Here is a 14,523-nt window from a genome sequence, read left to right as displayed (position 1 = left end):
TTGCCAGCATAGAACTCTAACATCAGTGCTAACATCAACGTTTATCTGGTGCAAAACTTAACTATTTTTTCAGCATTATGGAATAATCACAGGGCACAAAGGAAGCAAAAAAGGAAAGATAAAGGCCATCGTTTTTGTTAAAAAACAAAACAAAACAAACAACCCTGGGCAGTGCTTCACAAAGGCAAAATGCACATGAAATTACTGATTAAAAAAAAAAAAAAAAGGTCTCTCACCTTCACCAACTGATCTACCCAGAGCAGTGTTAAGTGTGAAACCCCCTCAAAGCATTCTGGAACAGACAGATGACAGCCAGCAGAATAACCTATCAGAGCATCTAGTTCTCTGCAGTGGTCAGAAAGACACCACAAAGCTGAAGGTGCAGGAAGAAGACAATGCTAGTGATTATTTTGCCCACCTCCTCTTCCCCCCTCACCCTCCAACAAAGGCCAGGTTCATATCATGTTAGAACTGCTCACTGCTCTAAAAAGAACTCCAGCCCTGGTTTTCCAATCAAAGGATATAGCCTAAATCTTCCAAATGCATCATGGCTTTTCTGGTTTCTTGGGAGGTCTTCTTGCTCAAATCTAGTGTCACAACTTAGTCTTATTATGAAAGAAAACAAAAGCATTGGGGTAATAAAAATCCAACAAACCTCCAGGTGTGCAGGCAAATGAGTACACTAATACAAAACTCAAAAAAAAAAACAAACCCAAAAACCAACAAAAACAAACAGTATACTGGTATGCACTAGCAATAACATTACCCTGGGATCCAAAAGATTCCAGCTCTATTCAAAGAAGGCCCAGGGGCAAATGGAAAAAATCTCATCTCCAGACTGAGAAATGTTGACAGCAATTTCCTTTCCTTGGTCCTTTAAGGTATAGTTTTTGTGGCGGCTGCATGATGGCTTTCATGCATTTTATGGGATTCAAGGTTCAGGAAGATTGTACAGAATTAACTAATGGTTGCTCAGGTTAACTTTGAGAAAGTGAATTTTTAGCCATCTGAATTAGATAGCAAAGAAACATCCACAGAAAGTTCTCTCAGAGGGCATAAAAAGTTACTCATACCTAAATAGGCACCAAATAACTTAGTTGTTTCCTTCATTTAATTGCTATATAACAAGGCCATCCTGCAGGGAAGGTTGGCCTCTGTGAGCCTTGTGATACGTTTGGGAGTTTATCCAAATACTAAAGATCAAACACACTTCTGCAACAGTCAGAACCCTTACGTGCTTTATAACAGTCTCCCAGCTACAGAATGTACCGTCGTGAGATACACCCCAGCTCTGTTTCCTGCTATGCTTTGCCTGGGACACAAGAAAAAAGTATAGCTCTGTCCACCAAGCTGAATAACCTCCCAAATGACACTTGAGAGGAGGCAAACATAGGGAAGTCACAGCTATTGACTCTGGCTTTTCTTGGCTTACCCCTTTTCCTGTAATCTGCAGGGGTATCATTGCAGAGCATCTCAAAGAGTGAAGCAGAGCTGACGGGAACTAAAAGACAGACCTGAGACACAGCTGGGAGTCTAGAAGATATGCTGAGCCAAAGCATTACTCAGAAAGTAGAAATAAAGTTCAGAATTTCCTTTTAAAAAAAATTCTGCAGAAGTCTGGTTTAATTTAGTTGCCGGAGTTCTTTCTATACATGGCAAATTGAGCTCTATACATCAAGAAAGAAAATATTCCTCTTCTCTTACTAATCCTGCTACAACCCAAGTGGTAATCGGAATGAAACAGCTCAAATTCAGATACAAACATCAGTATCGGAAAGATCAGGCGAAACAGTGCAGGAAGATACTTTGAAGGATACAAACCCTCTAATTCTTTCCCCTTGTTTTTGAATGGAGGAGAAACAAAGGGTTGTTCAGCAATCATGTGTTGAGGCACAGTTCAATCCCCACCGTCACTAATCAGCCAGCTATTCTTGCTACAGCTACAGCACTAGAGCCAAAGCTACTCCTACTTTGCTTTCCTCGCTCGCTTAGAATGGACTTAAGCAAAACATTAGCAAGATGGCTAAATGCTTACTGCTCTCCAAAAGCAACTTATGGAACCTCTGTCCCCTCTACCCACAAAGTAAACGGAGGATTAATTTCAGCTTTGAAACTGCTGAAAATGTACAGTCTCTCTTTGAGCGCAAAAGAATAAGCTCGCATCTACAAAAATCTGAGTGTTAACAGCTCAGACCTGGCAAATTTGCAATTACATTTATAGAAAATGAAGCAGGTGAACAAATACTTTACATCTAATTTGCAGAAATAGAGGAACAAAAAAAAAAATCTTTGCAATATTGCAAGATATTAACATGAAGTGTGCAGTCTGTACATCAGAAATAAACACAGATGCCTTCTTAAAGGCAGGCTAAACATGCATCATTTTTCAGTTATGGACTTAACATAGTAATCCCTTCACATAAGGGATTCTGGAAATACTGTTGTAAGTGCAAGGAAATATTTAATCCTTCTGCTTAATAAATTGCATTACCAAATGTTCTACGTGATTTAAAATAAAAAAATTTGGTTGAAAGGTTTCCAAAAAAGTAAAAATATTTTCAAGTCAGGATACTTTTGTCTTTGTTGAACAGTATCTGTAATTTTGGATAAAATTATGTCACTGGTCTTCTAATACGTACAAAGTGAACAAAGAACACACACTGGTCAGAAGAGGTGTTAAAATGATTGTAAAATTAAAACAGTTGCAGACAGGGAAAGAGAAAGAAAAATGGTATTTTGAGACAGAGACAAGCAAATAAGCAATTTCTGATTGATCATTTACTTTCTAGGAAATTCTTCTCATGTATTTTCAAGCAAAATGAATTTAAAATACAGATGTACCATCTAAAGGCATACCGTGCCTGTCCAGTATCAGACAGGCAGAAGAAATGTAAGTTTTAAGAATGCATTCATTTGGGACTGCTAACATCTACTACTGGAGAGTCAAAGTTATAAATTATATTAAAGCCTGTGAATTTTCAGCAAGACTATATCTATATAATTATATGTACATATACTATTCCTTAAATGATGTAAAACACATGTTGTCTTCCACTTGAAAGAAGAAATGCTCCACTGACTCTAGGGAGCTTCCTAACAGAATAAATGTTAAGGCAAGGATAGAAGACTCAACAAACCCTTAGAAATGAAATTTTAACAGCAGTTAGTCTCATACAAGATAATGACATAAAGCTAACTTTCTGTATTACATTATATATTATTGATTATATATATTTATCATTTATATTATATCCTTTATTACTCAATAGAGAAGAGTTAGAGGTGAATTATTGAAGTTTTACTGACTCGTAGCTAGTTCTGAATTACATCACTTTATTTTATGAAACACAGCTTGAACCTTTTCCAAGGCTGCAACACTTTCCTGAGCACTAATTAAAACTGGATACCAATTTCATATTTCCAAATAACACATGAGATTCCAAATGGATTTGTCTTGAATTTTTACCCTTAATGATCTTAATAAAAGGCATAATTCATAAATTAATATGTAAACAGAGTTTTACTTGGTTTTAACAAAACAGCTTTCACTCCTGAGTATCTTAGCTTTGACTTTTATTCTCCACAAGAATTGTTATCCTTCAGAGACAGAAGTACTATTTTCTCCTTCGGACCATTCTCAGATGTCTTTGATACAAAAGCCTTTATCTCAGAGGATCTGAAAACCTAGGCTACACTCAAAAGCAATAGCCACTGCCTGCCTTCTTATTTTCAAAACTTACACACGTTTCATAAAGTTACACACAAACCCCTTATTTTCAAGCTTTTTAAAAAGTTCTTTGTCATCTAACGAAAGTGCTGCCAGTTATAGTAAATGAAATTAAAACCAACAGAAATACTGGTTGTTAACAGAACAGCTGTTCCAAAATCTTCTTTCTTAACCAAATTTGTCCAACCAGAAGCTCCAAATAGGAAGAAAAATTAGATTTTCAGTATTACCATTGCATGGAAACATTCTTCTACGATGAATAAAAAAGAAACTCGTAGATAGATTCTAATGAATACTTGTCTATAGCTACATAAAATAAGTTCACTGTCTTCAACATATCTTCAACTGTGTTTTGCCATAGCGTCACAAAGTTATCTCTTATCACATGGTGGTAATCACTCATTTTAACTTCATATCGACATACACACTGCATTCCTTTAATCACTGGAAAGATTCCAAGTAACTCAGCTCTTTTATTATTACAAAAACACCCAACAACTAGAAAACGCCTAGACAAACATCTATGCGTTCAATCAATTGGAACTCATTGCAATTCTTTTTTTTCATTTGAAATTTCCTTTCAGAGCACACCTCAGTAATTCCCAAATGGATGCTATGTAGCTAGCTAACAAAAGGACAGAAAGAGAGCGTGTAGGGAGCGGATAACAAAGTTGCTTGTGTTTACAAGCTAGGATATGAAATACAGTGCTCTATTCTACATTGATAGGTCCGAATGAACAAAGACCTTCAAATCGTTCAGGTTTGTGTGTTTGCCCCAGGCTACAAACAACTCACAGTGGATACATCTCTGTTCCATGGCATTATTGTATGGACAATCTCAACGGGAGCAGTGTAACCCACATCAACACTTTTCTTTTCCTGGAAAGTAAAGACTGCTTCTCACATGTCCCAGCTAATTAAGGGCAAAGCTGTGCTGGTGTGCCTTCACTTCCTTCAGTCCAAGCCAATTCATGCAGGGCAATGCAGAGCAGACAGTATTTCACAGGCACAGCAGGACTTTAACTTTTTTCAGTGTGCTAATCACACCTTCAGGTTCTAACACAAATTTCCTGCTCTCACACATGGGACTTGAACTGCTTGTATCTAAGAAAAAGCAGCCTAAATGAACTGAAATTGAAGCTCAGGCTATGCAATGGGAGTAATTCTTTTGGACTGGTAATACATAGGGTTACAGAACTACAAGAATAAATATAGAAAATACTGTGAGTAGACCGCACCGTTTAGATGGCAAACCAAATGAAATAGAGGCTACTGTGGCCAATACTCAAGAGAGTTATTTAAGATTTCTCAAATATATTTTTTTCTTATATAGTTAGCAGTTATAGTCTAGACGTGTGGCATTGAGTTTTATTAAATACTAATGACGTCCCATAAATACAGAGATTAGTACCTGCCCCAGAGAAAGCTCACAAGAAGTTCATATCCCCTCCGAGCTGCAAACCCAGCTAAAAGGCTGCCCACTTCTGTCCACTGTAAGGCACCACACAGATTATTTCCTGTTTGAAGTGAGGTCAGTGTTTATCACCAAACATTAATAAACCTTATCCATAGTAGCAGTTCACAAGAAAAGATATAAGTTCTTCCAAAGAGCCAGAAGTCCTACTGGTCAGAAATCAGAGCACTCAGTGCTAGAGTACTCAGAAATTTAGAATTCCTTTAAAGGAATCCATCAGACCAAAAATAGCCGTACTGCTGATGTGGTTAAACAAGTTTCACCCACGGGGACTTAGAAAAAGGTTTTTATAAGAATGAACATAATTTGTAATTTAATTTATAATATTAAACTAAGAAAAATAAAAAGCCCCAGAGTTCCCAAACACATATATAAGCCTTTAATTTTAGGCCACACTAGAAGAAAAATCATGCTAAAGATACAGACAGTGAGTCTAGTGAAAAATGCCTTTTTAAGGCCTTTATTTTGCCTGCCATCGTTTTAAAAGAGTTTAATCAAAAAGAAAACAAAATATGACCAACAATGAAGGTTAAAAGAGATGCTCTAATGCCATGATGCCCATGCGAGGTTTCACTGTTAAGCTGTTATTTCAGTCAAACTGATAAAAACCCTCTCCACAAAGTGACATCTCATTCACTTCCAACAACCTGATACTACACACTTCTGCAGACGAAGCTGCAATGACAATAGATGTGTCACACAGGCAGGTGTGCCACAGGATCGCAGCACAATTCTGCTGGGGTGGGAGCAGTGCTGTGTGGTCTGGGCACGCTGAAAGTGCTCATCCCAAATTAAACCACCTGCATATTTTTCCAGCTAGCACTACCAACATGGTTATAGCTATTTCGCTAATTCATGCTGCTTCTTCATAAAAGAGGGACAATTTCTCAAAAACAAATCCAAAGCAGCTTCACATGGTATATTTTCTATGGTATCTAGAATATCTTAAAGGAAGGTACGTAAAGAAAAGAATATTTTAACGATCAATGAAACAACCTTTTGTTTATCAAGTGAACAACAAACGTTTGCTGCAAATATCCCTTTAACTTAATTAAAGTATTTAGATTTGAAGACAGGAATGTTAAGGCTGGCAGATCAGAACTGGGTAACTAAACCTGACGAGATTAACATTCAAGGCTGTTTAATTGGAAGTCTGTCAGCTATTTCCACTCTTTTTGTATAAAATGAGATTAGCACTGGCACACAAAAAATGTTCTATATAGCAGCACTGCATTTCATAGATGCCAAACTACCAAATAAATGAAGGCATGTACAAAAACCATTTCTCTGGCTGTGTTTTCTTCTGTTCCTCCACCTGTGAATTTGCTCATTTCAAAGGAGGAGGCTAGACACAAAAGCTACAAAAAGTAGGGATAGTTAAAAGAAAACCAGACATATCAATGCTAACTTCTAGACAGCAGCTGCCTCTATTTGAATTATGAGGGTTTCTCTGAAAGTAATGCCTCCTATTTTATTATAGGCTGTCAGAGGCAGATGGTGGTGGTATGGCAGTAGAGGCTGAACCTTCCCACCTACATTCTGTTACATGTTGTCACTGCGTGACAGATGGCAGCAGAGGGACAGTCTGACAAAATGGCATCTGACATGGAAGCACAGATGAAGCAACGGTTTACCAGTAAATTCCTTCATGTAGAAACAATCTGCACCCACTGAGATTTGCTGAATGTTTATGGAGACCAAACAATGGATGTGTGCACAGTGAGGTGGTGAGTGATGCATTTCAGCAGTGATGGCAGTGGGTCACTTCCACTGGTACAGATTTTCATGAGCACGGTATGCAGGCTCTTGCTTATCACTGGTGAAAAAGCGTAGCTAATGGTGATGACTATGTTAAAAAAACTGATGTTTTGTAGAGAATCTGCTCTATCATATAGCGTTGTTGTGCTCTTCTTAGCTGTTGTAGTTTCCATAGAAAGAAGCAGGAGGCATTACTTTTGGATCAACTTATGGATATGCTTTCGCAAAACAACCGATTGTTTTTCAAATATTAGCCTGATCAGTAAGCTACAATTCTGTATCAGCAGTGATTCTTTTTATGGAGCACCCAGTTCTTAGGACACTTTTTTCTCTCCCTCGCCCAAACATCACTCACGTAACTCACTCCTGCTGAAGGAAGGATCGCTCCAATCTGTTTTCATCATGCTTTCCCTTGTCAAATAAGTTGATGGATCACAATATCCTATCACTTCTAATCTATCGCTATTCTTGATTCCTGTCTGTTTGGAAGACTCAAGTATTCCTTAACTTCCAATGTGTCCTCAAAGTGATCAATGCATTTAATTGTCCACTATCATTCACTCAATTATTGAAAAGTCTTCCTTATCCAGCCCAAGACTTCAATTACCCTCCAGACTTTCACTCCTACTGAGTTGCCAAAAAGTCCCATTATTCTTACTCCCCAATATAATATATTCTGTTGTGTCTTTTCATCTTGCTAAGAATTGTTTTCCCCCCAACTCTCACCTTAACAAGTCATTTCAGTTCTCTCCCCACAGTTTTTTTCTAGAAAAACAGGTGAGATTCTAATATGGAGCACCAGCTCACACTATGGACTTGCTGTATGTCACAGCATATTCCAGCAGGTCTTCCCACTCCCCTTTTTTCACAAAGCTTAGTTGAATTGCTTATCTTTGAAGCTTCTAAGGCCATAGCATTCAATCAGTTTGGTCACATTCCTTCATTAGGATGGTACTGCCAGGCACATACATGCACAAATAGGAGTGTGCAACTCAACATGAGTTGTCTTTTCCTCTGTTAAATATACCTGACACCTTGTCATTCTCACTCCTTTCATATTTAACCTCACAGAACATGCTGTTTATGACCTACAGCATGGAAGCCATCCTTTTTTTTGCCAGTCTAGAGATACTTCTGAGAACTTATTATTCTACATCTCCACCATTTTCTTGCATAATTTTAAAATAGCTTTCTTGTCAAAGCTGAAAACCAATGTTTTATCAGTGTATTCTGTTGGTTCCCTTTCACACAGTTGATAACTCAGTTCTTACAAACTTCTTGCCCACTGGCATTCTGGTCACTCCTGTAACACACCACCTGCAATACTTCCCCCACATTTCTCCAGTGTTTCCTCAGCAGATGTCTTCACTTTCATTCATTTCTCTCTTTACATCTTGTCCTCAGGAAATCACACCTGCAGAAACAGTCAAGCTCATTTGCTACACTGACAAGTTACAAACACGTTTCCCTGCTTTTAGTGTGCTACTTCTGTCCAAAGCAAACTGCCATGCAGTTCTGGATATCTGAAAACCAGCCTACCCTACAGTTAGCTAACAGAGCTCTTACCAGCCACCAGTCTTCTTATCCGCACTCCCAGCATTCTTTGTTAGTCTCTGAACCACATTACTGTTCTGGTGATCACTGCCACAGGGACAGCATCTTAAGCTTCAATCTCTCTATAGGTCTCTACAGGCAGACTGCTCAAACGATCCCTTCTTTCTGGTATGATACTTCTAGAAACTTGAAGATACTCTAAGAAACTTCAGAATGGAGAAGAAAAAAAAAGAATTAAAAAAAAAGGACGCAACTCTTACGAAGCCTTCTCATTTTGCCTGGCACAAAACATTCTGTCAAGGCCAGAAAGAACCAGACAGAAATAATCTTACTTATCCAAAGTAATAGTTGCAACAATTGTTCTCCATGACTGTCATTTCATGGAACACTCACTGTTATTGTGTATTTCCAACACACAGCTGCATTCTATTGAAGTTGATTGCATTCACAACTAAACACAGACTTATTTCTACCTTGATTTCCACCCCTCACCCCAAGAGATGACGAATAAAAACCCAAGACATACAGAGAACAACAGAAACAAAGCTTTGCCTGCAGGTACAGTTGTGGTGAGAGTCACCACAACCACCACTACAGGAAAAGATGAACATTGCAAAGAGCTCATCATCTCAGTTGCATAGAAGAAGATACATTTCATCTTTCTAGGCTGCAAACCTAGAAACTGTATCAGAACTTGAAAACTTTAAGGCAATGTAACATACCTATTAACAGGTATCTTCTGCCCTAGGAAACTAATCGCCTCAGCAGCTAATGAAAAATATAATTTGTTTTAAAAACAAGAAACAGACAGTTTATATGTGCCTAATTAAACTGTGTTAATTTAAAAAGTTAAATCTACATTTTAGACTCTCTAAATCAAGTCGTGATCTTCCTAGGGTACAAGATAAGACTGGATCCTCGGAGGGTACAAGATAAAAGGCATAAGATAGCTACAAATGGAAATTGGCAAGAATTGGTGGTCAATCTACCAGCCTAAACATGAGACAACTCTTCCTTCAGCTGACAGAGCACAGCATGGAAGTTTTTATCCATCTCAGCTTTACTTCTTGTTTGAACCTAGTCAGATAGGTAGGAAATTTTAAAAAGAAAATGAACAACAAAAAAACCCTAGCTCTATTTGCCGGTTGTTTTGGACATGTGTCCCATGCACATAATTTGAAAGGCCTATTCTCTTAGTAAAGACAAATAGACATTTTAGAATCACATGTCCTACATGTAGTTACATGCTCTCATATACACATTCACAAGGATGTAAAAAGAATGTTTTACACTACAGTATTTTTCAAGACAGAGATTATTTATAAGATCTGACCAGTCCCAGTAGTGATCTGTCACGGTTTTGTTGACATGACCTGGCTTTCAAGAAGCAGCAACAAACAAAAAAGAACATCAAGAAATGTGTAGTAAGTATTCAACAGCCAATGCAGGCAACACCTTTGATAGCAATATGCTAACATTAGCACGTCATTAAAACATTTAGTCAAAACATTGCCTGCACAGCATTTGTAATTGCAATCAATACTGCAATTGCACTGCTAAACGACTCATCAATTGGCCCAATTTGAATACTGAAAAAAAGGAAACAAAAAGGCCTGTTTACTGCTAACATCATACAAATTTGCATTAACTTTCCCTGTTAATATAGTAGAAATCAGAAGACATTGTGCTTGCATGATTTTTAGCCTTAATTTACTTCCTTCTGTTCTACACATATTACTATCTGTACGTTTGAAAATGGCATTTAAGTACAGTAGCATGACGTTTCAAGGATAAAGCCTATTCAAGACTCTTTTCCTGCACCCACCAAACTACATCTCTAGCCACACATACGGCAGAAAAAAAGCACATATGGCACAAGTTAGATTCTGACAGCAAAGCATGGATGTTCATGGAACAGGTAAGAACAAAGATAATTATCGACTGTTGCTATCTGTTGACAAACAAAAAACAGAAACCCGAATTTGAGAAGCACATTCCTCAAATCAGAAAGCACTTGTAGGATCATGCTCACAGGGCCTCTTCCTACCTCTACCCTCAGAAAATAGTGACAGCTCCACTTGACTCCACTGTGTGAACACTACTGGTTGTGCACACCTGGAATTGCCCCCTCTCCCTCTACTCTCCACGCAGAAAGATCCCTTAGAATTGTTGGTTTAAGCTTATTTGTGCAAAAAGAAAACAGAAGTCAGCACACTACACTTCTTTTCTCATGGTACTAAGACAGAGTTGGGCATAATTCCAATTCAACAAGTATCTGAAAACTTAATGTCAATACCAGCAATCCCTTTTTCCCCCGACAAAGTAACTAAAATCTACATCTGCCTTTTTTTGTTCTTATGTACACTTGCTAGTAGGGGTGCAATGTGCATAAGTAATCATATAAAATGCATCAAACTGAATGACAGCTAAACTAATATTGTCATTACAAGTACTCCTGACACAGCAAACATCCAGCAGCACGTTCCTCATACTCCACTGACCTTCCCAGCAGTCCTATTTCACTATCTTAAAATATTAATATTATTAAAATATTGAGAAAGAAGCCTTGCAGTATTGTCTAAACATCTACAAAACATGCAGTGAATCAAGAAAGTTCACACAATAAATGCTCCTCTGAAGAGCATTAAGTGCATATATTCCTTCCGTTTCAAGGAAACAACATAAAGACCTCACAGTGTTTGGTCAAACACACAGACCATAGGCTTCCTTCCTCGTGTGACCCCCAACCCCAGCAGCTGACACTTTATCAGCTCTGCAATGTCTGATATCTCTCCAAGTCAAACACGAGAGCTGAGTATTTCACCTGCATCGTCCTCATAAAAATCCCTCATAAAACACTGCCTCGAACATGTATCTCCGAATGCAATTTAAATCATAGCTAATAAAGCACAAATATTTACTGTAAGGTGTAATAGACTTTATGAGGAAAATAAAGAACTTCAGATCTCTTTGTCGTTACTGTTCACTTCTAGTGATAATGAAGATATCAAATTCTGGAAGTCTACCAAGCAGTTGCATTTTACTATGAACACGTATGATTTAAGTACTGCCAATAAATTCCAGGCATTTAGTTAGGTTGACGTTTATGATGTTACTTAAAGAATACTAAATGTCTTCACTTGAAATATATACATATTTTATGGGAAGTGAACTGAATATCAAAGGAAACACTTACTCAGTTGAATAAAAACAAATATCTTTTATCGTCTAGAAAAGTTAATGAAAGCTGTTACTGCGTTTTCTGCGTTTCTTATATTGTAGACAAACACAATACAAACGGAGAGCATTTCCTATCTAGAAGGGAAGGGAGCAGAGAAAGTAAACTATTGTACAATATTCCCCACGTATCTTAACTGCTGTTACAATATTTTAACGTTTGTCCCATTGTCTGCACTTGATAATTTCAACCTTCTGACGCCTGTTCCAGCAGACTGGCATTTGAACCTTTCACGCACAGAACAATTACTGCTGTATTGTTCTATTGCGTAAATGCAGAGAAAGAAACGCTCGCAAACTGCTGCACTGTTTCAGATTTGCCTCGTATTTCCTCCGACCTATTTCACATCACAAGCAGCGCATTATGGAACGCACGACAAAGCAAAGTTAGAACATTTCATTTGGCATTTATGAATTTCAGCCACCGCAGCAACAGATGGGGGGTTTTGTGGCAACAATCCCTTCACAGAAGCCGGGCACTTGCCATTCATTCCCAATGCCCCCACGCTCCCCCAGCACGGGGTCAACTGTCCGCTCCAGCAGAGCTGGGCCGCTTACACCCAGCTCCTTTTGCTCATGTGCCACCTACCAAATATAAATCAACTGCCCCACATGGGGGCTGCCCTGCAAAAAAGCAAAAAACAAACAAAAAAAACAAACAGGACTCATTGACAAGTTTTCCAGGAGGCAGAAACCAACAGAGTTCCATTCAAGAAAACTGAATGTTTCAGGCATCTTTCCAGACTCTACTGAACAGCTCTCTCTGAGGTTAAAAAAAAAAAAAAAAAAAAAAAAAAAAGAAGTTTCTTGAGTTCAAAGAGCTCAAACCTAATGGTAATTTATTTGGAGCGAGGGAGAGATGGTTGGAGACCAGAGAAACAGACACGGTAATCTGCGAGGCAGAAGGACCCTGCCACTCAAACACTGTCCCAAACTGGTAAATAATATCCCTCCAAACCCGAGTTCTCCTTTAGCACTTGGCAGTCTTTTTGTCGATAGAAAGCGAGAAGAAGCAGAGGGGAGAGCAGCCAGCAAGGCTTTGTCTCATGACATTTGCCAGGAGCAGAGGAGGTGGGCTTTGGGAAATAAACAAGGCTGTTGATAGCAAGAAGGGTTAGATTTTAGCGTTTAATCCGTATAAAAAGTGAGCGAAGCTTCCGTTCTGTCGCACGCATCGGTGCGACTTAGCTTCCGTGCAGCCCGCAAGGATTGCACCGATCCTGCGGAACCGAATTAAGGAGTCAACAGACGCTAAGGAGCGGCGTGACAGCAGGCACCCCGTACACACACCTACAGGAGCCGGGAGAGCGAGCGGCGCGCTCGCCGCCCTCAAACTTTCTCCCCGCGGTCCCGGAGCCACCTACCTGCTCTCTGGAGATGCAAGGCAACGAGGGTCTCCTAAACATCTTGCTGCTGCCGTAGTAGCTGCCCGAAGCTTCCCCCAGGGACACGCAGCTCGACCTCCGCCGGGGTCTGACCGCAGGCACTTTGTCCTCCACGCCAGGCAGCCGGGGCTGCGGCTGGTGCTGCCGGGGCGCCGCCCGGCCCCGGGCCGGGAAGATGCCGCGCTCGGCGCCGCGGAGAGCCAGCAGGCAGCCCGCCACCCCCACCGAGCCCGCCAGCAGCGGCCGGAGGGCCGGGGGCAGCGGCTGAAGGCCGGTCAGAGACACCAGCCACACCGCGCCGGAGAAGAGCAGGACGAGAAGGCTGCGGCGGAGCCCCGCGGAGCTCCGCAGCAGGGTGAGCGCCGCCACCGAGCCCAGCGCGGCCAGCAGCCTGCCCGCCGCCAACCGCGGCTCGCCGGGGGCGAGGGTCTCCTCGACGCGCCCCTGCGCGGGCGGCAGCCACCGCAGCGCCACCAGGTCCCCCGAGTAGCAGCAGACGGGCAGCGCCAGCAGCCACCAGCGCGTCGCGCCGCGCTCCCCGCGGGCCAGGCGGCAGGTGAGGAAGAAGAAGGCGCAGGCGATGCTGAAGAGCGGGCTGAGGCAGCGGGAGAGGCTCAGCAAGGCGTGCAACGCCCGGGGGTTCCGCCAGCCGCCGCCGTCCTGCGGGCCGGCGCCGCCCCGGCCGGGGAAGGCCAGCAGCGAGAGGGCGACGGCGGCCAGGGCACCCAGGCTGAGCAGCGCCCGGCGGGAGGAGGAGGCGGCGGCGGCGCCGGGGCAGAGCGGTGGGGTCGGGACGCTCTCCGGGAGGTCCCGGCGCGGCGGGGTCGCGCAGCCCCGCACGTAGCCGTTCCGGAGGCTCTCGGGCGGCGCCGGGGGGGGCGGCGGCGGCGGCCCCGCGCCGTCCGGCTGCGGGCGGTGCGGCGGCGGCTTGCCGGGGCCGCGGCGGGAGACGGAGGCGGCCGCTTCTCTCTCTTCCCGCATGGCGGTCGGGGGTCTCGCTAGCTCCGTCCCGCCGGCGCCTCCCGCATCGCCTCAGGAGAGGGGCGCCGGGCCGAGCCGCGGCTTCTGCCCCGCGGGCGGCGGCGTCCGGAGCATGGTGGGGAGAGCGACGGGAAAAGAGAGAAAAGGTAAAAGTCTGGCCGCTCGGTTCGCTCTCCCCGGAACGGATCCGGCGGGAGGAGCTCGCTGTCGCCTCCCAGCGCTCACCGGAGGAGCGGTCCGTCGGCGGGGCACGGCCCCAGCCCGCCTCCCCTCACGCGCTGCGCACGGCGCGCGCGGAAGCCTCTGAGGCGGCACGCGCCCCGCGAGCGGCTGCGCGCGAACTGCCACGCGGTAACGGCCGCGCGGGAAGCGGGGAGGGAGGGGGAGGCGGGGTTGAAGTGTGTGGG

The 14,523-nt window shown here is 42.4% G+C and overlaps 1 protein-coding gene across 1 annotated transcript in view; it reads right to left on the bottom strand.

Annotated features, from left to right (window-relative positions):
* Window positions 1-14,451, bottom strand: part of PDE3B (phosphodiesterase 3B) — a 74,883-nt gene extending 60,432 nt beyond the window's left edge. The window contains exon 1 of the mRNA XM_048950115.1: window positions 13,115-14,451. Coding sequence (XP_048806072.1) covers window positions 13,115-14,116 — 1,002 coding nt within the window. The 5' untranslated portion in view covers window positions 14,117-14,451. The remainder of the gene's footprint in view (window positions 1-13,114) is intronic.
* Between the last annotated feature and the right edge of the window lie 72 nt (window positions 14,452-14,523).

Source organism: Lagopus muta, chromosome 6 (assembly GCF_023343835.1).
Source record: "Lagopus muta isolate bLagMut1 chromosome 6, bLagMut1 primary, whole genome shotgun sequence".
In the NCBI taxonomy this organism is placed as follows: Eukaryota; Metazoa; Chordata; class Aves; order Galliformes; family Phasianidae; genus Lagopus; species Lagopus muta.
This window is presented reverse-complemented; position numbering and strand designations above follow the sequence as displayed.